Here is a 26835-nt window from a genome sequence, read left to right as displayed (position 1 = left end):
TCATAGCTCATGTATTTAATATGTATGGGATCACTTTATAACAGAGAGATACACACCCTGAACTGATAACAAATCAAATCCAGAAGATTGTGGGTGAGAGTTTCCGTGTGCACATGCACACTGCAGGTTCGTAGAGGGGTCCACGTTAAACATTGATCAGGGTCTGTAATCCCCTTAGTCCCCCACCGTCAGCCAGTGAAGCGGAGCGAGGGGAAATGGATATTGATTCTTTCTCTTTATTATTTTGTCATTGAAGGACTTTTCCCTGGCCACAGGAATATCACAGATAACATATTTAGCCTCCTTTTTTCCCTCATTCGTTGATCTCTCCTGAGGCAGACCAAATGTTGGTCAGGAAAATGTTTTTTTGTATTCACAGGAAGTGCACATACAGCCAGACACAGACAAGAATCACCCACAAAGGAATGCTGGCAGCACAATATTAGTATTAAAGTGGCATCAAATATATTCTATTATCCCATTAGGTGGATGCTTTTATCCAAAGCGTGTTCTAATATCATGGGACTCTGCTGCATATTTATAGAACCTCATAAAATTAGCAGTGTGCTGACCTTTAAAGCTGCAAGATCTCCACAAACGTGCTACCTAAATTAGGGCTCCACTGGAGTCAAAACATAAAAGGGCTCCTCACCTATGCCGATGACTTTCTCGATTTTGATACAGGATGCGTCGATCTCTTTGGCAAACTCACGGACAGCTTGGTTGGGGTCCTCATATGTGAAGGGGTCAACGTATATCCTCACTCCTATGGAAAGAGGTTTGCAGGAAACAAAGGAAGAGGAAAGCAAAAAGAGAAAGAAAGAAGGGAGTGAAAAATGAAGGTTAATACATTCTGGCAAGTATACTCCATCTGTTTTGTATTTCTGTCCTGCTGCAGGCTACGCTGCCTTCCTCTGAGGAACCTCTCCTCTTTTCTTCTCTTTCCTCTGTCTATACTTCGACTCGCGCGCTCGCTTGATTGCTTGTCACTGTGGCTGATTCCTGTGAAGATGGAGCTCATTATCTTCACTTTTTTTTTGCGGGAAGGAAATAACAGCACTGATGACTTGATAATGAGGTGTTTGGGACCACATTTGGATGCACGTATGTACATTAACTTCAAAACAGTTTGCTTGCTGTTTTATGAGCTTCATTTGTGGGTAAGAGTGCATTCATGCGATCACAATCAACAATGCTAATGTGTTTTGTTGTTTTAAATTGCACGGTGTCTGGGTGTGGTGTTGGTGCACGTTACCTTGGTGTAAGTGTTTCTCCTCGTCTGAATCCTGCTTGGCCTTGCTGTACTTACTCCTTCTAGGAGCACAAACAACATAACAATGAGAAAAACAGGAACAAAAGCAGACGCAGAATTATGTGTCAAATTAAAAAATATTAGCATCTGCTATTTATAAGTGAGGAATTTAATTTGATTTAGAGCTGAAACTATTACTTTTTAAAATCAAGTATCTGAAAAGCAGAAAGCCAGTCAACAACTACTTGAATAAATGATTAAGATTTGAACTCTTTTATCTTGCAAACACCAAAAATGCTCTGGTTCAACCTTTTTTAAGATAAGATAAGATCAACTTTATTCATCCCGAAAGAAATTATGTTGCCAGAGTACAGAAACAATGGCTTTTGTTTTGTTTTTGTGTTTGTTTTTTTTTCAATACATACAACAAATTTAATCTTAATAAGTGAATCACTCTGAATAGGATTCTCTTTCAGTAAACAGCAACAACAATATACAACATACAACAACATAATAATAATAATAACAACAGTAACAACAGCAACATAATAATAATAATAATAATAATAATAATAATAACAACAACAATTAATAATTAATTAATAATAATTCAAAATTTTTGCATGTGTGCAATTAAACTGAAATTGTGTGAAGTGAAACAATCTGATCAGTGTTTTTCATTAATTTCTGACATTTTACTGCAGAAATAATAAATAAATAAATAAATAAATAAATAAATAAGTTTCAATCTCTGGAATGAAACTGAAACTGTATGAAACAAAAAAAATTGATCAGTATTTTTCTTTAATTTCTGACATTTTACTGCAGAAACAACAATAATAATAATAATAACTATTATTATTTCATTACTTATTTATTTAAATGTGTCACTGAAGATGCTATGCTTTATTTACCAGTTTCTTTCAAGTACGGATAACTGTATTCTAAAATTTTGTAAATACCCAGACATTTTGGAAAAAAAAAAAAAAACAGACTCCTACAAGATATCAAAAATAACGTGTGTGAGATAAGATAATAAGAGTGTCTTAATATGAACATATACACAGAAGGAACATGAGAGGAGGCAGTTTCATTTCGATCCATTTTTGCAGAGACGCTCCTAAATCCCGCGGGCGGGCTGACACCTGTGCGTGTATTGATGAGCTGGGTCAGAGGTGGAAATGACCAGATGTGCTGCACATTGTCCTCCTGTGCGATTCGTGTGGTGATTGTAAACGGCGGAGTGATTACAGTCCCTCCCAACAATCACAGGATGGCCGCAGCAGCACAATGCCAGTGAACGTCACTCGCATATAAAAAAGCCACAGACAACCACCTGCTTGGCAATTACATGCAAAGAGGACACGCACAAACACACAATCAACATCCGCCTTCATCGCCCATCATCCTCCATGCCAGGCAGGCAGTGATTTGGCAGGCAAATATAAAGGAGGAACATATGCCCATCACAACCACACGGGGGGGGGGGGGGGGGGGGGGGGGGTCAGCGCACGCCCTCAAACACGTACACGCACAGCAATCAACACTAAACAGAAAGGATAACTGATCTGGCGCATAAAGTGGCAAACGCACACATAAAGATGTGTGCAGGGGGAGTGCAGTTATCACACTAAGGTGAAGTTGCCATCTGCATGTAATCTCATCCGTGTGACGGCGCTTTGCCCCACTCGCTGGTTAACACCCTCTGATTGAGTCGCTGCAAATCCACCTGATGCCTCTCTCTCTCTCTCCCTCTCTGTCTCTGAGTTCTGTCTCCTGCTTTTTTAAACTACCTGCTTATCTTATTCTTGACCCTCCTGTTGCTCTCCTGCTTTCTTCCCTTTTTTTAATCCTCTTTCTCATTCCTTTCATGGTAGCAGGGCAGAACGGCAGGAGGAAAATAGCTCGCTACTGGTATTACTGCCACTAGCTAAGAGATAGAGGGAGGAAGGGGAGGTGCAAAGAGGGGATGGATGCAGAGGACAGGGAGCGAGGGGTCGCTGATTGCATCTCGTCAGCTGTCACAGCTGTCAATCACATCTCCGGTGTTGCGAGTCGTCATTCACCCGATGCCGGCTGCCTGGCTCGCCGTGCCCCTGTGTGGCGCTGAGCGAGACATTTTCTCGGAGGAGAGAGAGGGAGGATGGACAGAGATAAAGCTCACCGCCGGCTGATGATGAAAGCGCTGATGAGGATGATGAGGAGGACCACGCTGCCCACCACCGACACAAGTAGCACGGTGGAGTTGGCTCCGTCGCCAATAATAGGAGCCGGCGCTGTGGGAGAGACAGAGGGGACGGGAGCGGGACAGAGGTGAAGACAGAACGGGGAGGGAAAAGGAGGAACAAAGTCAATATCACCGTGCTTCATCCAGCTAAGGCACATCTAGTTTTGTCAAAGTCGGTGGCATGCATCTCATTTCCTCCTCCTTTTTGCTCTCTCACACACACACACACAAATGGTGTTTGTCCTCGCTCCCTCCGTGTCAGTCACCCCTATAAAGTCTTGCTTCATTGAGATACAATAGCAGCTCATTAGAATATGTGCTTGACCGTGTCATTACCATGCGCCGCCGTCTCTATCTGCATGACAGAGGCGACACCTGTGCACACAGGACATCTGAACCGCCGTGTCAACAATCCCCCTCCAAACGATTTGCACATCATACGGCACAATATTTGTGAACACAATTCGAGATATTTACATGATGTGAGCTGTTGCATGAGATCAATGTTGTCCAATGACAGGGAGAATACAGTGTGAGGCAGCAGTAGAACTTAAAGAGACAGAGTACTGAGTATACCTGACACGTAACAGTTCTGCACACGTACACATGGCTCATTTTTAACGTGGTGTTTTCATAATAGCAGCAGACTGTGGTCCCCTGCAAGCCGTGAGTACGGTTTCTCTCAGCTTTAGAGCGAGCCGGGAGTTTTTCAGTCATCCACTGCTGTGCAAAAGGCTGCAGCACAGCGTATAGTAAAGGTGTTTTGTTTTTGTTGTTTGTTCTTTATTCTCCTCAAATGAAAAAGTCAATTTTCAAAAAACAAAAATTGTAATTGTACATATTTTTCTAATCTGTTTTATAAAAAGGTAGTAACAGAATTTTTCATGTAAATATAAATCTGAGTACTTTGCAGGATTTCAGTGGAAATGTGTGATTTCAGAAAAAACCATGCATGGCACCCTTTGGCGTGTTAGACTCCTAGGCACTTGCTGCCAATACTGTCGAGTGCCAGCGTGTAGGCAGCATTCAATGGTGTTTAACATCGTGGGTAAAACTGGGCATGTGCTTCATCAACTGGTTTTTTTTTTCTTCTTTCATTTTGTCATGGACTTGGAATTACTGAACAACCTGGTGCTTCTGGCCTGTCACACAGATGGCGTGTGTGTGGAGTGGAGTGGAGTGAAAGGGGTGACTGCGCAATGAGTGGCGTTTGAGTGGCAAGTGTTTTGAATATGACAAAAACACTCGTCGCACCCTGGAGAGTGCCGGTGTCACAGACCAAACGGTCCTCCTTTTGCATCTGCGCATGCGTCATTTCGGACCACAGCAGCACATCTGAGATGGAGTCTCTTCACCCAAAGCAATCAAATGGATTAATGGGATTATTAATAAATAAATAAGTTTAAGTTCAAGTTCATTAACCATCAGATGATAAAGGTAAAACCTCTTAAATCATTCTAAAGTCAGTTTGAAGCAGAAACGAGGCTGTTTTAAGCAGAAACTCAGCGAAATTCTGTGACGCTTTGAAATGGCTGACGCGCAGTGAACGTATCAGCTAGCAGCTTGTTTAGCTTTGATTGCTTCTGCTGCCTTTTATAATGAAACAATGCTGAATTTATGTGGAAATGATTGTTGTACAAAAGCTTCAGATATCTGTCGCTGAGATAGATGATGACTAGAGTGCAGTTTGAAACAGAAACAAGGTTTTAATCCGCGAACCGCGGCTAATGATGCATGCGCAGCTGCAAAAGACGGAACGATATTTAGGGGGTGCTGTTCAGTTGGCGATACCGCCAACTGTGTGGCATTGTGTGACATGTTCATGGCAAGTAGTAGGGTGTTTGTGGCGGTAAGTGGCAGGTTGGGTGGCAAGTGCTACATGGGGTTTGTGGGTGGTTGAAGCCTCTCCCAGCAGTCATAGGGCGTGAGGCAGGGTACATCCTGGGCAGGATGCCAGTCTATCGCAAGGCCACATTTAGACAAGCAAACACATTTACACTCACACGCACACCTACGGCCAATTTAAAGTTTCCATGCATCAATTACGCATAAAAATCCAAAGATCTTTTGAATATGTTGTACTGCAAGTATTTTTCTTCAGTCACATCTTCACATGGTGTGTTACCATTGTATGAACTTTCACTGAAATCCAGCAGAGATGTTTGATTTATGAACCAACAGGCAGACTGGATAATCCCTATATGCCCACCACCATCACCACACACCACGGTTTAAGTGGGAGGTATAATAATCAATAATTAGTGAATAATGAATTAATCAACAGAATGCCTTTGTAAAACTATACAAGGTTTCACTCAAATGAATTTGGGTTTTTGTGTGAAAAAGAGGCACACAAGATAGTTGGCCAAAAGTCCAGAAACCTGGATTATGACCAGAATTTTTTTAATTCTGGTCATTCCCCAGAGTGAGGATGAAAATAGCTCTATTGATGGAGCTGAGTCAGCATCAGACAGTGAAGATCGTATCTCAGAGATGTCAGACCACCCTGATATAGGCATAGTAACATATTTGCTAGTCACAGGTTCTTCTATATTTTGATTGTATAATTATCCTACCATGTTATAATACATATTTTACTCAAAGAAACCTTACTTTTCTGATTTCTTATTTTCATTTTTTAATGCAAAGAGAAATTTAAAGAAATAAAAGGTAACGTGCATTTTCAAGATGTAACAGAGAAGAGTTGTCTAAATAAATGTAATATTGTTGTATTGGTGTGTGTTTTTAGGCTACTTTTTTGAAAAAAATATCAAATTCCATATCTTATTACATTAGATGACGGACAAATATATTAGAGAGTGAAATAAATATGAAGAACCCTAAAACAGTCATTTATATAGAAGTATTTCAATGTAAAGTCAATGGGGTCATAGTAAATGACCACACTCGGTCATATTAGTCGCTAAAATAGCTTGGTTGCTTGAGGGTTAATGAGTTCTTATTTGGAAGCTTTTTATTGTTTTGGCATCAGCTTTGTTGTGAGAAAACTTTAAATCATGCCAAAGATTTTTGCACAGTACTGCACCATATCACTTTCCCACAATATAAACAGCTGCAGATAAAAAATAACTTAAAAAATTCTCTATATATATGTATGTATATCAACAATAAATTATAGATCAACACTGGATCCTTTACAAGATGTTCCAATGATTCCAGAACCAGGAGGTCAACAACATGTCATAGTGCTGCTTAAGTATGCTGATCACCCTCAATCTTTAGTTTTTTGACATTAAAATAATAACTCCAGACTAGAAGAAAAAGTAGCTATCAGTATGACAAGTAAAATGTCAGCAACGGCATCATCCTTCAAAAACCCAAACAGGTTGACCATTCACCGGCACATTCTCTGAGACTCCTTACAAATTGACTAATGGAGACAACTCGAGCTGCAACCGAGGCGCTGAAGCACAATATCATTTTTCTTTTATCGACGACAACTATTTTGATTAATGACTCCACAACGAAGGAGACAAACGATTAAAAGATGCTATCATTGCAGGATTTTACAGGAACAGACACGACGGATGCAGCTGGCATCAGGACGCTCTCCAGCAGTGCGGTGAAATGATGTCATCAGCACAAGCTGAGCACAGGCACCAACGCTTAACTCACTGGAGTTGGTCAGGAACTCAAACGGGCCACTGAAGTCCCCGTAGCCGGCTGCCGTGCGAGCACGCACGTGGAACACGTAGGACGTAATGGGGGTGAGGCCTTTGATGTCAGCGTTCCTTGATGAGGTTTTGATGATTCTGTAGCTCCTTTCATTTTGGTCCTGGGTAAAACACAAAATGGGTGATTTTTTTTTTCTTCTCCACAGGAAATGTATGAAACAAGGTTTGTTACAAGGCTCATCAAGAAGGCATACTCCTACACCGAGTGGCATTTGGTTATCTCGATAATTTTGAGAGATGAATTAGAAGATATTCACTGAAGTGTATCTTTTGTTTTCCCTGGTAGTGTATTTGGAAATAACAAGTACCACCTGTGTTGCCGATTTAAGTGCTACCACAATGGGATTTCAGTAAATAGAATATTGACAGTTTTGCTTTCGAAATTTAAAAATGAAAGATTGATTACTTATGCAGATCAATTATTTATGTTTTCTTGTTTTTGTGGCTGATTGGTTCAGGTAGGACTATCAAAAAGAGCCAGGAACAGTAGTAGGCAGTAAACCAGTATTGATCACTATGTCTTGTTTTTATATTGTGTATTTGTATTTATATTTATATTTACAAACTGTTTTTTTTAACTTTCATTTTTGATACTCTGTGTGCTTCTTACCCTGTATGTTGTTATACCTCAATTTCCCTGAAGGAGTCTTCCCAAGGGATCAATAAAGTTCTATCTAATCTAATCTAGTCTCAACCACACAGAAATAAGCACTAGTAACAGGACTAATTGAAACTAGTTTGTAAGAACCTCATTTCTGAACATTCTTGGGATCAATCTTGCACAATACTGTGTTCAGTAAAGTGGGGGATCCTTAGTGAAACCCAGTCATGCTCATAGTTGAACTGTTCTGAGATACCTACACACATTTAGGATGTCAACTTCAAAGTTGTTGAAAGTCAAATCAGATAGATTCTTGATAGACAGGAATCAATAATTTGTTCATTAAAGTGGGTGGTCCTTAGGGGGTTTTGGTGAAACCCGATCATGCTCAAATTCAAACTCAACTGTTCAAACTTTTAAATAAATTCAAATTTGGTGAGAACATAATACATTTTGCTCAAGTTATCTTTGGACAGCTTAGAAATGCATTTCTTGAAGTGGTCTTGTCTGGGTCTAGTCTTGTCCATGAATATAGTAGTGCTGTGCAGAGTCAGCAAAAAATATCACCATAACCTAAAACACCCATGGATACAAGCTAGCAATGGTCTATGTGAAACTCCAAATGGACGGACACACAGGTGGAATATATTTCTATATCCCCCTTCTGGCCTCAGGACCGGTGGGGATAACCATTTGCAGATCATTCATCTTACACACCCCTCACCTTCTCGTAGTATTTGACCTCATACTCCAGGATGACCCCGTTGGCTCTGTCAGGCGGCTGCCACGCCAGTGAGATGGTGTGTCTCGTGATGTCCTTTGCCTGGATAGATGTCACTGGTGAGGGAGCTGGAAAGATAAGAGAGGTGGAACAAAACAGTAATGTCAGTCGATGATGTCTTCAGCCTTGGAGACACCGAGTCGGTTTTGTGTTGCCCCCTGAAATCCCCCACTCTTTGCTTTTGCTGAGAAATTCAAACACTGAGCCAGGCCACAAGGCAATCACTTCCATTTGTCTTTAGACTTGGCTCTCATTCAAAAATCTGAGGGGTTGTAGAGCTGTACGGCCACAGATAAATTGTCAAAGCTCGAACGTATGGTAATACTAATGGCCGACATCCATGAAAACGATCCAATTTCCCCTCAGCTGACGCTAGCGTCTACAAGCTGGCAAAAAAAAAAGTCTCCCTTCAAGTCCAGCACATTTTTAGATCACTCTAAAAAACCTCAGGTTACTACTGAGTTGGCTATGGAAACCTTGAAATGCCTTTATTTTTGTCTTCAAGAGAGCAAATCAATTGGTTTTCATTAAAGCTGCACTAAGTGATCTTATCTCAAGCCGTTGCTGCTGCAGCTGATAATGAGGCCATATTTCAAGCAGTGGCGCTATCTGCGCTCAGCCGCCTTTTACATGTGAAGGTTAAAGCCCAGATAATGGCTTACGGCCGGCCCCACCCCTTCGCTGTGTCACTGACGCACAAGTCAAACATCTGTCTTGAGGGAGTGCGACAGCGAGAAATTTGGGTCATACACTCATCGCAACAAAGAGAAATGGAAGATACTGTTGTAAACAGAGAAACGGGGAGACACAAGGACCAGATCTGGTTCCAATGCTTTACTGCTAAGACCAAGCTTGCTTTTCTTTATGGCGTCTGATCTCACAGGTCCACATGGACTGAATATTTGACCCCTAGTCCTCGGTGATACTCATTTCATGCCATCTGCCTTTTAAAAAATTACAGTAGGATGATTAATGAGGCCTTCACGGTCGGCTGATTGTGATTGGATTATCTGTGACATTATATACATTCTCTTCCCTTTGACCAGGGGCTCCAGGGAGCCTAGCCTTTAAGCTAATGCTAACAAAACCCTGCTTTTAGCCAGGGATTGAGTTCAAATGAACCTGGAATCCAAGCTCTCAATGTGGATTGAGTTTCGGTGGGGTGAAGAAGGCGGGGCGGTTGTGACTGTTCGGGGTTAAGATGGAGATGGAGAGAGATGGGATCTCCTGGTAAATAAATTAACCCAGGGTTGTGTCATGCTGTTGGCCTAATGTGTTGCGTCTCAGTTAAACAATTAGATGGCGGCCATTTGTATCCTTCCGATCAATCTTAACCCAGCAGCAAGAACCAATTTGAAGGCCCCTGTGGGGCCGGCTGAGGATGCTCTCACTCAGAAAGAAAACCCCCAGAGGGGTCACGGGCCTTCGTTGCCCCAAGGTAATCTGCACATCCATCTTCCACCCAAAGATGACAGATTTGGCTATTTAATCGTGTTCTCCTGCTCTTGTTGCATTTTTTGTTTTTCCCCAAGCTAATGTGAGGATAAACTCAAATGATTTTTCAGAGTGGCTCCTTCTGAGATTTGTTGCAAGGTTACAAACAGTGCTGCCTTAAAATTAGCAAGCTGTTAAAGCCAAGGATTTATAAGCGATTAAAGATAAATTATTCACACTAAATTCAAAGTACCTCAAAAAGGTTTGAGATCATCGGTAGATGAAGGCTCCAGGTCCACTCAGTCTGTCCCACCTGTAGGCAATTCTCCACTTACTATCACTTATAGGGTGTTCCCTGGAGGTTAGCAGTACTTTTTGCAAAAATACTCTATAACAGCTTGCCAAACGCAGGCCGATAATATCATTATCCACCAAGTACTTTGGAATTCTCTGGAATGGAGTGTTTTTCTTTTAAATCCTGTGGTATCACTGCACTGTGCACTGATTTAGCATAGTATGCAATGCGGCTGTACCGCGTTCAGCAGGACCAGCACCTGCCACTGACTGATTTGTTTCAGTAAAACATGCATCACTGTTACTCTCCTGTAGCGCTCATTAGTTTGGTAACTAGTGATATAATGATAAGAGGAAAAAATGCTAAACAGTTCTGCCATCTTGATTTTTTAAAAATTTATTTATTTATTTTTGAGCAACCAACCAGTTTACGTCACTAGGATTGGCAGTCACATGTCACAATACTCGGCCCCACCAAGCTGACAGTGAGACAAGCCAGAGGCTGCCAATGATGGGTGGGCTACTATCGACACATGGAGGGCTAATGATCAACCCCCCACCCAAAAAAATCCATGTTATTGCATAATTATTGGATATTTTTTGTTGATTCAACATGTAGAATTTGGTGCCCTTTGGTGAAACAATGCACTCTGGCTGTTTAGTTTTTAGCAAATCAGTTCATCAAAAGAAGAACAGAAGTGAAACAGCCAAACAAATGACAAAGTGAAGAGGGCACCCACCACATACTGTACATACTTTTGACACAGTCATTGTCAGATGTGTCGAAAGTATTGTACCCCTGAATATGGGGTGATGTAATGCAGTACTCCTGAAAATATGAGGAAATAATCACAAGAGTTATTTTGAGTTGTTTCTCTCACGCAGAGGTTTACTGTAGAGGTGGGCGGATCGATCCTAATATCGATAATATCGATAACAACACTGGTATTGATATTGAACGATCCTCATGTAAAAAGATCGATACTCAAGCTTTTTTCTCTCCTGCAAGCTCTGACTGCTGCGCACGCAGATTTATCAAAGTCTACTCTCTGTCTGTAACAGCAGCGCTGCGCTGTGTCACACAACACGGAGCAGCACACTCTTGTATTGTGGTTTGTCAGCCCTCTACCTCAGGAGATTTTGTTTTAAGTTGTGTTGTGTGATTTTTTTTTAAACAAAAATGTTGACTGTGATAATAAAGTATTTTGTTGTCGAGTACAATGTTTGGCGAAATTCTATTCTAGGTCTTTTGGATCCTTTGGATCTATGAAGCTTAAATATGAAAAAGTATCGGTATCGGTATCGATATCGGCGATACTGGGCCTGTATTTACTTGGTATCGGATCAATACCAAAATTCCTGGTATCGCCCACGTCTAGTTTACTGCAGTGAGGAGAAACCCTGTGAAATCCCTCCAGTGTTGTGGGAAGACATTACAAGTTGCAAAAATAAAGGATCCCAGGATTGCTAGGCGATTTCTGACAATGCGATCCCAATTCCTTTGAATAGAATTACAAAACATTTAGAAAAAATAAAGAGTAATGCACTTTTAACCAACTCTTAAATGTATTTATATTCTTCTGAAGGCTTTTATGTATATGTATATTTATTATAAACTTTTTTAATGTTTTAAGCACTTTACTATTTTTAACTATTTCTATTCCATACTGTTTTTAATATGACATCACCTTATGAATTATCATTATTTATTGGCAGAGAGCTAATCACTATGTATTGGTACTGAGGGTAGTATTAAAGGCATGCTACCCTTCTAACCTATCACAAAAGCTGTCAATGACCGCCAAGACCATCGAGCGGGACTGTTATAGAAACGGTGAACAAATGCTGCTTTATTTACAATTTATATCTCCAAGACTTCCATGTTCCTTTTCTGGATTTTAAACAGTTATAAGCACTCTTACGCGTAGCCAGGGGCGGGCCTGGATGGGCCTGGACCCGCCCACTTGTCATCCAGGCCCGCCCCGTCCAATGAGAAGGCTGAGTCGACACTCGACAGTCACAGTTACCTGCACTAAGCAACAATTAATACATTTTGTCAAAAAAATCTGGTTCATCTTCTGTGATTTTTATTAATTAATTTCAGAGTACAGTGGTCCCTCGCTATAATGCGGTTCACCTTTCGCGGCCTCACAGTTTCGTGGATTTTTATCAGGCGGGCCGGTCGCGACACCGGTCGGCATCACCGTGATTGCTCTCAGTGCCTCCGATGCGTTTTCTGCGGGCTCGGTAAATGCAGCAGTGGGCCACCTTCTCCTGTCTGCTGTGCGGAATTGCGCCAAATCTGGCAACAGGTCCAGAGACTATGCTTGCTGTTTTGATCCGGACGTTGACCGCAGCCGCAGAGCTCCGTGGCCACCAAGAGAGGACTTGGATTCTTTGCGGGTCCTGCATCTGTACCTCCGGAGGCAGTGAGTGAAGGGAGAACACGCGTAATGTGTTCTGCGTGTGTCTGTTTAGAATCTTCTCGCACAGAAGAAAAAAGAAAGTGTTTACACAAGAGAGAAAAGTGAGAAAATGTTAATGCCTGTTTGAGAAAAGTGTATAAAGTGTGTAGTGAGGGGTTTTACAGCCTTAAAACATCTATAATAATTGCAAAGAATAGCGCTGACTACTTCGCGGATTTCGCTTATCGCGGGTTATTTTTAGAACGTAACTCCCACGATAAACGAGGGAGCACATTTTTCCTCAAATAAATAGTCTTCTGCGGGCCCTCATCACAATGCCAATAACAACATGCGCTGTGGAAGGGCTGTTTTCTACTGTTAAATGGATAAAAACATCCACCAGAACATCCATGTTGACTCACAGACTGAATGCACTCTCCGTGCTTTCCCTTGAAAGAGAACTGACCGAATCGTTGGACTATGATGACGTGATAAGAAAGTTCAACAAAAAACCCCGTCGTCTCCTGCTGTAGCATTAAAAGAATTCATCAAATGTAAGTGTGAGACCATTAATTACTTTTTCTTCTAAATAGGCCTAATTGTTAATATTATATTGCAACTGCCACGAATCATGTTGGTGTTCGTTCTGATGGTTTTAATTTGGCTGCCGAGCCATCCTGTTTTCATGTTGCGGACATATTTTGAATTTTTATTTTAAAGGACATTACATGACTAAGCGTTGCGTTGCTGCATTGTCCATAGGGTGCTTGTGTCTGACACTTTGCGTCTGTGTAACTGTGCACACAGTGTCTGTGAGGTTGGCTGAGATGTGTTCATCATTAAACTTGGAATTCATTTTTGAAACAATGCCTTATTTAAATACCTACTGACGTTTTGGGTTTAGGCCGAGCCAAGTAGGCTACCAGACTTGCACTGAATGTGTGTGTGTGTGTGTGTGTGTGTGTGTGTGTGTGTGTGGCGCTGCACTGCAGCTTGCATTATCCATGAAGAGTACTTGTGTCTGACGTGTCGCGTCTGTGTGCTCACTTTGCCAGTGCTGTAGGCTAAGTGATAACGTTGCTTGTGATGTCCAAATGAGGCATACTTTTTCAAACAGTGTATTATAATACCTACACCTTACCTACAACCCCAAAGGTTGGGCCCATCTGATTTTTTCTGGGCCCACCCATTTTATGATTTCTGCCTATGCCCCTGTTGGCAGTGCAATTTTTGCATCTCACTTTACATTGTAAATAACAAAAGATGTCTATTGTTGTCTTATGCACCTCATTGCTCTTATATTTTATTTTTATATCTAATCATTGCTGCTGCTGACTGGTTGTCACCAACAAAGTTTTGTTGTTTATTACAACCCCTGGCAAAAATTATGGAATCACCCTGTAAATTTTCATCCCCAAAACTAACACCTGCATCAAATCAGATCTGCTCGTTAGTTTGCATCTAAAAAGGAGTGATCACACCTTGGAGAGCTGTTGCACCAAGTGGACTGACATGAATCATGGCTCCAACACAAGAGATGTCAATTGAAACAAAGGAGAGGATTATCAAACTCTTAAGAGAGGGTAAATCATCACGCAATGTTGCAAAAGATGTTGGTTATTCACAGTCAGCTGTGTCTAAACTCTGGACCAAATACAAACAACATGGGAAGGTTGTTAAAGGCAAACATACGGTAGACCAAGGAAGACATCAAAGCATCAAGACAGAAAACTTAAAGCAATATGTCTCAAAAATCTAAAAATACACAACAAAACAAATGAGGAACGAATGGGAGGAAACTGGAGTCAATGTCTGTGACCGAACTGTAAGAAACCGCCTAAAGGAAATGGGATTTACATACAGAAAAGCTAAATGAAAGCCATCATTAACACCTAAACAGAAAAAAAACAAGGTTACAATGGGCTAAGGAAAAGCAATCGTGGACTGTGGATGACTGGATGAAAGTCATATTCAGTGATGAATCTCGAATCTGCATTGGGCAAGGTGATGATGCTGGAACTTTTGTTTGGTGCCGTTCCAATGAGATTTATAAAGATGACTGCCTGAAGAGAACATGTAAATTTCCACAGTCATTGATGATATGGGGCTGCATGTCAGGTAAAGGCACTGGGGAGATGGCTGTCATTACATCATCAATAAATGCACAAGTTTATGTTGATATTTTGGACACTTTTCTTATCCCATCAGTTGAAAGGATGTTTGGGGATGATGAAATCATTTTTCAAGATGATAATGCATCTTGTCCGGATCTTAATCCAGTTGAAAATCTTTGGTGGAAGTTGAAGAAAATGGTCCATGACAAGGCTCCAACCTGCAAAGCTGATCTGGCAACAGCAATCAGAGAAAGTTGGAGCCAGATTGATGAAGAGTACTGTTTGTCACTCATTAAGTCCATGCCTCAGAGACTGCAAGCTGTTATAAAAGCCAGAGGTGGTGCAACAAAATACTAGTGATGTGTTGGAGTGTTCTTTTGTTTTTCATGATTCCATAATTTTTTCCTCAGAATTGAGTGATTCCATATTTTTTTCCCTCTGCTTGGTCTAAAAAAGTAACCGTTACTGACTGCCACAATTTTTTTTCCCTGATTTCTTATAGTGTTTCTTAAAGCCAGAAAGTTGCCATTTGAAATGACTTTAGTTTTGTGTCATGTCTGTGATCTGCTTTTTTTCTACAAAATTAAACAAATGAAGTGATTCCATAATTTTTGCCAGGGGTTGTACAATGACTGACCTACACAGACTAGTGCCTCCTACTGGCGTAAAGAGTTTATGCATTCTGCTGTCGTCTTTCAAGTATTTTTGAATCCAAATTTTTCAAGTGACAGACAGTTATGTACCATAACCACATGGAGAACAGGCTAGCCCCGCTGCATGTTAACGAGATGGCTCAAATACTGGTGCACCCACAAGATGCTCGCATAGAGGACCAGATCAGAGTGAGAGTGGAAATGGAAGCCAGCTCGTGGACCATGATGAGGTAGAAATCTGTAGCAGACTTTGCTTTGTCAACTTTAATTTACTGCAATTACATCATCTACATTTCGAAGACGAGCTGTCGCGCTCTCACATACAAATCGTTTTGTACGCTGTTACATGTATGCACCCACAGGGACTTAACGTCTTCAACTGCACCTCCTAAACTCAACTTTGAAATGTTTGTTGTTAAAGTAGACCTGCATTGAAATAAATGCAGTCAGATCTTTGGACCAAAAAATGACTTACATTTACACATAAGATCCTTCTGAATGTAGTAAAGTAAATCTGCAAGCCCAGATCTGTCATTCAACGGAGAAATCTTCATTTAAAAATGACAAATTTACAGCTAAAATTTAGCCCTCCGCAAAACTGTCAGCACATCCGGGACGCTGTCAAGACGTCACGGAGAAGACCCTCTCTCCCAGCATACATTGTGCGCGCCAACTGTGGATTTACGTCAGTTTGCATCTGCACCTTTTTATTGTCTTATACGGAAGGATCTACTTTTTTAAAAACTTCATATTGTCTTGCGGTACGCTTGGTGAGTACACATTTCTTTTATTTGTGCTTGAAAATTATTTTTGGGGACTTTTTCATACGCCCGTTTGATTGAGTGGTGTCGCATTGAAAATCTACTGTCTTTCGCCTCCGGTGTTACTGTCGCGGGCTACGGAGGCAAGACCCGCAAAGAATTCAGGTCATTAAAAAGATATAAACCTCTCTCAGCGGCCATGGAGCTCTGCGGCTCCGATTACCGAGATGTGCGGCGCTGCGGATTTTGCAGCAAGAAGTCTGTCCTTGCGAGCAACAGGTGTCATCGGGCGCTCCACATCAAAATGGCGAGCATAGTCTCTGGACTTGTGCCAAGTTGGCTGCACCTCCATTCAGTAGACAGAGCCGTGTCTGCGGCTGCACAGCAGACACGGGGGTGTGAGTGGCCCGCGGCGGAATTTAACGAGCGCATGCACTCGGTAAGTGCATCGGAGGCAGTGAGAGCGAGGCGTCGGGGAAGAACGTCGCCCGCTGTTGATGCCGCCACTGATCTGATCATGCAGAGCTGTATCTCGCATTCATTGCAGCTTACTTTTGGATGTTGAAACCAAGATGTGTATAACAGTAACATTACTAACAGATAAAATCAATTTCAATGCGGGATCGGACTGAAGGCGGGAGCGCGTTGTCTTGTCCCCGACGTCATGGAAATGATCCGGATGTACAAACTGTTTTCGCAGAGGGCTAAATTTTAGCTGCAAATTTGTCATTTTTAAACGAAGATTTCGCCGCTGAATTACAAATTTGGGCTTACAGATTTACTTTACTGCATTCATAAGGGTCTTATAAATACATATCAGCTATTTCTTTCTGAAATCTGACCACATTTATTTCAATGCAGGTCTACTTTAATTATGCAAAAATCTCATTATCTCATTAAGATCTCTATAACATTTTTTAAAAATCCAGTTTTTAATCCTCAAACTATAATATTTTTTGTTCCACATAACCCTAAGTGTCCCTGGTATGACTCTGAAGTTGTTTTACTGCAGCATACTAATACATGCATGTTGCTTAATATTAATACTTAATACTGCAAGTATTTCTATGCAAGAGCTGAGGCAAGATTAATCAATCAACATTTATTTATAAAGCGCTTTACAGCACCGACTGGTGTCCAAAGTGCTTAACATTAATAACAGAAATTCACAAAAATAAAACACACATAGAATAAAATTTTAAAACGGCACATAAAAAACAGAACTTGTCACCTCCCCACTAAGTGTTAAAAGCCAGTTTAAATAAATAAGTCTTTAACTTAGATTTAAAAAGTGTGAGGTCAGGAATAGTACGCAACTCAAGAGGTAGCTCGTTCCACAGTCTGGGGCCAGCTACCGCGAAAGCATGATCACCCCAGCGTTTATATCTTGAGCTCGGAACATCTAAGTAAAGCTGGCCAGACGCCTTTAATGTCCTACTGTAGGTGCGCAAAGTTAAAATTTCAGACAATTAGGGAGGTGCAAGGCCATAAATAGCTTTAAAAACAAACATTAAAATGTTTAAATCAATTCTAAAATGAACTGGAAGCCAGTGGAGTGAGTACAGGATGGACGTAATATGCTCAGGTCTAAAACTGTTTGTTAAAAGACGAGCAGCAGCATTCTGCACCAATTTAAATTGACAGTGTGACAAGATTACAATGTGACAGACTAAAGCAAAGTTGAACCTGAGGCTGTGACTTAGGCAGACTGAACCAGACGAGGTGGCACCGCTGTAGGTTCATTTAAATACAGAGGCTCGGTCAGTAAGTTCTCACATCCTGAATGGGAGGGCGTAAAAATACTCTGAAAATGAGGGGCGATGCAATCAATATTTAATTGGAATTTCAAAATTCTGTATCCCAACACAAATTTCACAGGGGAAAATAGAAAAAGAACAAACAGACTTTTACGCCACTGTCTCACTCATAGACATGAAAAAACATCCCTAAAGCACCTTTCCACAGTGTTGCCAATTTAGCAACTCTGTCACTCAATGTAATGATTTTTGATCCTCCCTAGCAACCAAAAAGCATTTCGACTGTCTTGCGACAAATCTGGACTTTTATTCCACACAAACCCATCAGTTTGCAAATAGTGAACCAGCTAATTTACTACTATATAGTCCCCATCCAGGATGCTGTTCAGCTTCCTGTCATATGCAAATTCAGCGTGATTACATCGTCACATAAACTTACAACTTTTAGCGGCATTCCAGAGAGTCAGTAGTGACTTGTGCTGAGATTTTTGATTTTGTTTTCTGTTTGTTGCATGTTAAGCCAGCGGGGATGCACAGTAGGTTCGGAGTCCCAGCTTTGGTGTGGTTTGATAAATGATCCTCCCTGGAGAGCAGTCGAAGTCGGCGAGCAGACGGCTGTGAGGTTTTTTGCATGAAACAGAGTTTGTTGATTGAGCAAGTTTGTCTTTGCAAACATGTTCATCACACAGTATTTGTGCTGCAAGAAGCAGCTGTGGTCAGCCTGAGCAGTTGCGAGCGAATGCGCTCCATTATAGTTCGACAATAAAAGACGACGTGGGAGCTGGAGCACATGTGGTTGCCAGATTGGAGTCACTCATATTTGTTGCTGCTGTGGATAGTAATTTTTCAGGGTGCAGAGCAAATGTGCTGTCCTTTCCCTGTCTGTGAAGTCTGTTTCCCTCTAAAGCTTTTCCACACGCACTTCTGTGCGATTCGCCAAATGCATTAAAATTCGCACGTGCGCCGACAGACATGCCCACACGCATGCTCTCTTTCTCTCTCTCTCATGCACTAATTCACTTTTAGTCACCTCAGCCTGCCAAGTATCTTGTATCAAGACATAAACACCTCTCTCTCGCTCTCACACACGCTCACACTTTTGCTTTCACACACAAAAATATCGGATGCAGTGACGGAAGGGAAAAAAAACGTCTCCAGTGAAGGGTCACTTCAAAGCTTGGGCATCCCCGCCTTTTTCCTCATGTAGCCGGGGTGAAAGGGTTACAGCCCAGCTGATTTACGACTGTGGAATTGTTCACGGTATGACATGGATTCTGACCTCCTCGGACGCACACAAAAACAAATGCATGTTCACAGATGTGCACACACATACACACATTTGAATTTTGTACACCTCTCTGTGCGGTTGTGCACTGTACATTTATTTTTTCTCATGTGCAAAAATGAATAAAAGCACTCCTCTGCACCAGCATATCATCCTTTTTTTCTTCCTCTGTAGCTGAAACTTGAACTTTTATGGAACAGCAGCGGCGGGGAGTTTTCTCTTCCACAGAGCTTATAAATCCTAATAAATCTATCATAATAAATGTGTAATCCACAGTGTCTGGATGAGGGAGGTGATACAGAGAAAGAGGGACAGCCGCAGATGACTGGCCGGATTACCAGCGGCTGAAATCAGAGCTTCTAAAGCCTCTACTGAGCATTAGCGGGAAGAAATCCAATCAGTCTGGAGCTATTCTCTTTAACACACATATGCAGTCGCACCAATCAGATCAGACACGCATGCAGACACGCAGCGTGAGAGACAAATGTAGATCATCTCCCTCTGTGAGCGTACTGATTTTCTCAAACATCCTGTTTCACACAGTTTCTCGCTATATGCCCGAACACGCTGTGAATCGTGCACATGTGCGAATGGCCGTACAAACTATTACCAAGTTTCCAGCTGCAAGCTCGGTGTAACTAATCCCGGGAAACAGTTGTGAAACATGCACCAGCGAAGAGCCAAAGGCAACATTGTCTGTATCATACAACTTGAAGTCAGCAGATTAGCCCGGAGCAGCCTCGGAGGTGCACCGCTCTGTGTGCGAGTGTCACGTGCACATTTGATTTTTTTGTCTTTTCTTTTCCAGCGTGCATCAGTGTGACCGTGCTGACATGCTATTACGAGCCCTCAGCCTTGGACTCCAGGGTGTGCTCCATTACCGCTCCCACACATGCCTGTCTGGCAGCGCTCGATGCTCTCCCACAGGCAGCACATCTATTCATCTCTATCTTCCTGACCTCAGCTGATAAATCAAGCCAACATGTCTTTAAATTGCCAGACACTGCCCTATTCAAGATATTCGCTTTTCCCAGGAATGGAAATTAGTGATAAAAAAAAAAAAAAGAGGGACACAAAAAGGCACTGAGCTTGCCACCCAAGAGCAGAGGACTAAAGAAGACCGTGGCAATGATCAGCTATCGGTGGAGGAGAGAAGGGAAGGAAACAGAGTGAAAAGGCCACAATCGTAAAATCCATTTGCCCAACAACTGGTTACAAAACAATTAAATGAATAAACAACAGGAGGTATTGAATGCACTCTGGGCTGGAAGACACCTCTACAGCTAGTAGGAGCATATGTGCATGCAGGGGCGGAGTAACAGGGATGGAAAACTAGTCAATTGTGGGGGCGTCTAAACCGGTGTCACCAACCGAACAGTCCCCCCTAAAAATCGGTCCCCTCTGCTTTCACCTCGCATGAGTCATTTCGGAGCGTCAGCAGCAATTCACCGATTTCCGGCTTGTTTCTGCTTAAAACTGCCTTTAGAATGATTTAAGAGGTTTTATTTTGTCATCTGATGTTTAATAATCACATTATTCCCTTTGCTCGCTTTGGGTGTAGAGAGTTCAGACTCAGACGTGCTGCTGTCACGCTCTGATCACTCCCCCATCTTCTATTATGCAATAATGCTGAATTCATGTGGAAATGATTGTCATACAAAGGTCGGCAACACTGGAAGTTGGACTGATGACACTATATAGTTAACAGCAACCATAATTTTGTGTGAACACCCTTAAGTTCTAAAATTAAGCATGTACAGCTCAGGATACTGCAGCGGAGTTGTAATGATGTATAGAGGAATTGTAACAAGTGCCACGAGAGTGTGCATGCACAAAGCGTCATTTCAAGGGATTCTGGGAGTACGGTAGCTGAGTATGGCCACAACACTTTTATTAAGACGACGCTAGCAAATGCAGAAAACACAAGTACAAAACAACCTGCATCAATGAGGGTTGGGCAGCAATACCGAATACCGGGGTATTTAAAAACAGCAACAGTATCCCTTAAAGTACATCATTCTAAAAACTGTAATGTGCGCTGTTTGTAATAAATGCCCAAAGAGTGTGTGTGTCAATGTCCAGCGTCAGCACCACTGCCTGTGTTTAATGATGCCTGTAAAAGCAATGACAGAAATCAGGGAGGGACTCAATTCATCATTGAGTGCAGAAATTCTGCACCCCCCGCCCCACCCAAAACCACTGCAGATCACTCTACTGATTATCTGCACTGCTCCTGTCAATTTTCACAACAATTTTCACAACTCCAACGAAATCACTCCAAAAAAGAAAACAATCTCCACTGTATTTTAATTACAGCTTAAACTGTAGCCTGGTAGGTGGCACAGTGGTTTAGTGGTTAGCACTGTTTCATCACTGTGAGAAGGTCCTGGGATCACTTCCTTTCTTTGTGGAGTTTGCACGTGCTCCCTGTGTTTGCATCGGTTCCCTCCGGGTTCTCCGTCTTCCTCCCACTTCCAAAGATATGCAGGTTAGGTGAACCAGAAACTTTAAATTGACCATAGCTGTGAGTGATAGACTGAAGGTGTTTGTCTGTCTATATCTGGCCCTGTGGATAGACTAGCAAACTGTCCAGGGTGTACCCCACCTCTTGGCCAATGACCACTGGGGTAGGCGCCTGTGATTTTTATGTGAAATAAGCAGACATGGTGAATAAATCGATGTAGCCTGGCATTAAAGTAACTGAACAGCCAAATACTGGTGCAGCTCTGGTTCATACACACATTCCATAGCAAGGAAATTATCTGCAGTAATTCTGACCATACCGACAACATTAAATCAGTGATACCTTCTACTGGACTTCACATGACTGGGGAAGAACTAACACAGGGAAAATACAAATACAACTTTTTGAAAAAGTTTTGATAACCATTTCAGCACCAGCACTGCGATAGACTGGCATCCTGTCCAGGGTGTAAACCGCCTCACGTCCAATGACTGCAACTTATCTTCGGCATTCGCTCAAGAGCTAAATTTAACGCATCACTCTCGCCTTCATCATAGAGTTCTTGTGTCTAATTATGCAAAAGTGTAGAGAAAGATTTCAGAAAATCATTTTCCACTGCAGAGAATCCATCATTCTCCTCGCTAATCATCAAGCTTTCACCCAAATGATCCAGTTTTAATAAACATATTTTGGCATGCAGATTGCCCCCAAAAATACTTCAAGCATACATTATAATGAATCTGTGCCCACACGCACATACACAAAAAGACACAAGTGATTTTGCATCTCAGTAGATGTGCCCTGAATTCAGTGAAGCTACCAATAAAACATGAGGCCGTGCCCTCATATACAGAAAACAACCTAAAAGGTGTAGAGACAGAAGCCAACAGAGCTAATTAATTACTGAACAAAGGCCTCACAAAGACTTTAACACACTTATAGTGAGGCTCCATGCCAATCAACAAAGGCAGGTTCCTGTGTATTGAAATAGTCAACATACTATTAAGTTTGTCATCGCCTCAATAATACTTTTTTCATTTAAGAACTCAGACCGGACCGGAAACAGTGTGAGCATCATCTCATAGCATCAGTATTGTTGCTATGGTAACATACATTTAGTCACCAATGCAACACCGCTGACTGGGACTATATTAAGGGTCACTTACATTTCTGTGGCTATGATATGACAGATTCAGTTACATTTATTTTTAACTGTAATCATTATTCCTGGCTTGAAGATCTCTGCAAAAGCAAATGCCCAAGTCTAGTATAACACATATAGTTTTTGCTTCAATTGATTGTTAAAGGCGGCACAGGAAAAACACCTCCGTGTTGATAACATTTGTATTGTATGGCTTTCAGTGGAGTGAGTATATGAGAAATTGTTTAACAGCTGGACATGTTCCAACTTGTCCTTAAGGCTTCCAACAGAGGTGTTTTTCCTGTGGCGGAGCGTCGCAGCGGCTGCGTCTTTCATTAAAAAAATCTCCTTTAACAGTGGAATATCCGGATAAAATGCTGAAACCGACTTCTTCTGAAACTTCTCTGTTCTCTCACGACGTCCTGGATCAATAGATCCTGAAATGTGAAGGTTTTCAGCTTGAAACAGGCTGACGACGGCGCCTGAGAGCGCTGCGTGACGTCTCGCACCGTGGGAAGTCCTTAAAGCGACAGTATCACCTCAAAATCTCTCATCAGCCGTTAAAATTTTCACCGAAAACCAGCTTAATTTTTCGAACCGTGTCCACTTCGATGTGTCTCACAGATTTAGAAAAAATTTTGATCAAACAAAGCGCCAGTCTCTCAGCAACTTCTCAGACAAAGGAATTCCAACGAGGAGCTGGACAACTCCTCCCACAAGGAGTGCTCACGGGCGAATGACGTCACCGACAGGCGTGGAAAAACTCATGCATGCGCACGAGGGTTCAAGCATGTCTGACGTAAAAACATATGAATGAAATACATATAGTTTTTGAAAAAAAATAAAAAGGACCTATACTTTATTGACAGACCTCGTATTTCCAGTCAAAAGGACAGAACATTTATTCATTGTTGACCTAGTCACTAAAGGTAATGTTTTACATTGAAGCTACCATATCACTGTGAATATAATCAAACTCTGATAATAGGAGAACCCCCTTTTTTGAGACTATTTTAAAATACTTTCTGAAGACCAAATCTTTTTTCTCTTTCAAAAAGATTCTTTAAAAAGCTTATAAAAGCATATTTTATGGGCAAACCCTCAATTCTTTTGTCAACCACCTACTGACACCCCCTTACCTATTAATCTTTTGTAAGTCACCACTTTTAGGATCACTGTAAATCTTTCTATCTTCTGACATTACACTCTGTCACAGGTATTTCAGGGCTGCTTGAGAATTGTTTGATGGCTACAACTTTTATCACCAATACTTAAAAGAATAGATCATATCTTATCCTCAGCTGTACCGTTTCCGTGTTGATATTGTGTTTGCTCCCTGCAAAAAAGCACTATCATGACACCGCGGAGCACTTCCTCACAGCCTTTTCATAAAAAAGTACAACAATAAACAGCAGATCCGAGGCAGATCTGATTGTGATTTGGCACAAGTTTTACACCTTCCTGAATAAGCGTATGGTGATAAAAAAAAAAAAAACACAACACTTCCCAGCAACATTTAGACTCATTCCAGCTGCACTGATACAGCGTTAATTGCTTCACTTTTACGGGGCACCCTTGTTTCACTTGTAATTGGTGCCACCTACTGTCGCAGATGTACTGTGACATGTCAGTCTATCTAGATCCCAAGTATAAGGCAACAACAATTTTTCATATGTATTTCTAAGGAAAATGGGGAAAACCCAAGGTCTTATGAACAACAAGAAGGTATTTAAGTGCTGACAACAATTATTTCTAACTCAAACTGCAAATCAGTGACAAAAAAAATGATCATACACTGTAATGGTGAAACTTTTACATCTTGAGACAGGTTGTCAAGTTATCTTTCTGGTGAAGACATCCTTGACTGAATCTGGTGGAACATGTTAAAAAAGAATCTTACCGGCCTGGTTGGTGGTGACAGTCACTGAAACAGCCTGTTCAGGTCCTGGACTCTGAGGTGAGACACCGTTTACAGCCCAGACTTCAAAGGTGTAGTTGGTGTGGGCCTGCAGCTCATTAATGGACACCCGTGTTCCTTTGAGGCTCAGCTGCTGCGGGCTGAAGTGGATGCCGTTACCACACGGTTGACAACGTCTACCATCGGGCCCACAGCGCTTACATACAACATTGTATGTCAGATCCTGGCGTCCTCCTGAGCTACGTGGTGGGCTCCACTCTAGGTTTACAGAGGTTTCATTCACATTGGAGATGAGGTGGAGTGGTGCAGTTGGAGGACCTACAGGGGAAGAAGCAGGAGGAAAGGGTTCATGCTGTTAAGAAATTGTCTTTTGTTATATAAGACAGTAAGCTCAGCGGTATAGCGATTTCATTGGGGATTTGCTGCAGCTGTGCTCTTGTCAGTACAATACAAACTGCAAAAAATGACTAAAACTAATGGAATATGTCTGCATGACTTAATAAGCACTTTTAGACAGAATATTTTTATTATTACCAAGCAAGCAAGCTCAACAATTCTGAGTGTGACCCAGCCAAATGCTAATTGGACAAGCTAACAAGCTAGCTAGCTCGCTCACCACAACCAGTCTGACAAATGACTGGAAACACAACTGATATGTTTTTGTAATAGTTCATACATTTCTATAACGCACATTTACTGCACAATTTAACATTACAAGCTAGTATAATAGCTGCCATAATGTTGGATATTTGACTTCCATCACCATAAAACATGCAGGTTCAAGATGGCATCTAAATAAGTAAATGTGGTTTTATGTCAATGTTCACCAAAATTGAACTGGCAAGAGTTACTTTGTGTTGCTGAATCACATTAAAATTGACAGACAAACAACATCCTCAAGTAACCACAACTTTGTATCCCTTATTGTCTTTCAACATATATACCTCACAAACAAGTTGAACCCCGCATAGCACAACTATGTGGACATGAAACAGCAAGTAATATTATAGTCATTATTAACTACACAGGCAAACAGTTTGACACATAGAACAAGTTGGCTATAAAACCATGTGTCAAAGCCTGGGCGGGCACACATACACATGGACAGACAGACAGACAGACAGATATCAGTAACTTGGAAATGTTCAGTCTATTAGTTGCCTAAAAAAAGTTGCTGTAAAAGTGATGACATGAAGTAAAACCACCTCTTATATTTAGTTTGTCCAATGACTAAGGGGTGTGAAAATGGAGGGGGTGCATATAAAAATGGCCGTAATTCCTAAGTGGTTAATGCAAAATTTTTGTTAAACCCTTAGAAATATAGCTTAAAGTCTACACAAGTAGCAAATTGACAGACTTCAGTTTAACTCCGACGCGGTGTTGTACAAATGGCAAAATTACTACTTATGGACTAAACTGTCTATGAATGTGTAATTCTGTGGTCTGTCCATTTTACCGAGAACTTCAGTGTCTTGGATTCCATTTTAACATCCTGTCCATTACAGTTGGGGCAGATTCAATTTCACCTCCGTTAACTCAAGACGTTAACTGATATCCAAAAGGTGGCCAGATTTGTTTCTTATTCATCTCTCTTGCCTCTACTGGTGGTTGGCTCTCACTGCGGTATTGTATCACTTCCTGTTCCGGAGCACAGCGGTGTTTTTCTGTATCTGTTAGCTGTTTAATCTGCGCAGTTAGATTGATCTAGTTATCTAGATTACGATTTGTTTCCCAGTGTAATCTTTACGTGCCTTAACTAAAGCACTCCTTCTGCTGAATCACCTCTAAATTATTTACACATTATTCACTTTGCGTGTTTTTAGGAATCCGCTAGCTTAGCGTAGCTGCTAGCTCTTAGCCGATTTAGCATGGCGGCTTCTCCTGTCTCTCCCGCACTTTTCTGCTCTGGGTGTGAAATGTTTAGTTATTCCTCGGCCTCCTTTAGCAGTAACGGTACTTGTAATAAGTGTAGCTTATTCGTAGCTTTGGAGGCCAGGCTGGGCGAATTGGAGACTCGGCTCCGCACCGTGGAAAATTCTACAGTTAGCCAGGC

The 26835-nt window shown here is 41.6% G+C and overlaps 1 protein-coding gene across 3 annotated transcripts in view; it reads right to left on the bottom strand.

Annotated features, from left to right (window-relative positions):
• The window catches only part of epha4l (eph receptor A4, like), a 120615-nt gene that overhangs the window by 27952 nt on the left and 65828 nt on the right, over positions 1-26835 (bottom strand). For 2 of the 3 annotated variants that reach the window (XM_034167831.1, XM_034167833.1), the window contains exons 5-10: positions 24765-25100; positions 8500-8624; positions 7116-7275; positions 3417-3528; positions 1256-1314; positions 653-766 (exon numbers count right to left, since the gene is read on the bottom strand). In XM_034167831.1, the coding sequence (XP_034023722.1) occupies positions 653-766; positions 1256-1314; positions 3417-3528; positions 7116-7275; positions 8500-8624; positions 24765-25100 (906 nt within the window). The remainder of the gene's footprint in view (positions 1-652; positions 767-1255; positions 1315-3416; positions 3529-7115; positions 7276-8499; positions 8625-24764; positions 25101-26835) is intronic. The other variant, XM_034167832.1, reaches the window with a different exon arrangement.

The sequence above is a fragment of the Thalassophryne amazonica genome, chromosome 4 (genome assembly GCF_902500255.1).
Source record: "Thalassophryne amazonica chromosome 4, fThaAma1.1, whole genome shotgun sequence".
Classification (NCBI taxonomy): domain Eukaryota; kingdom Metazoa; phylum Chordata; class Actinopteri; order Batrachoidiformes; family Batrachoididae; genus Thalassophryne; species Thalassophryne amazonica.
Note: the sequence above shows the minus strand (reverse complement) of the source record. Positions and strands in the feature narration are given on the sequence as shown.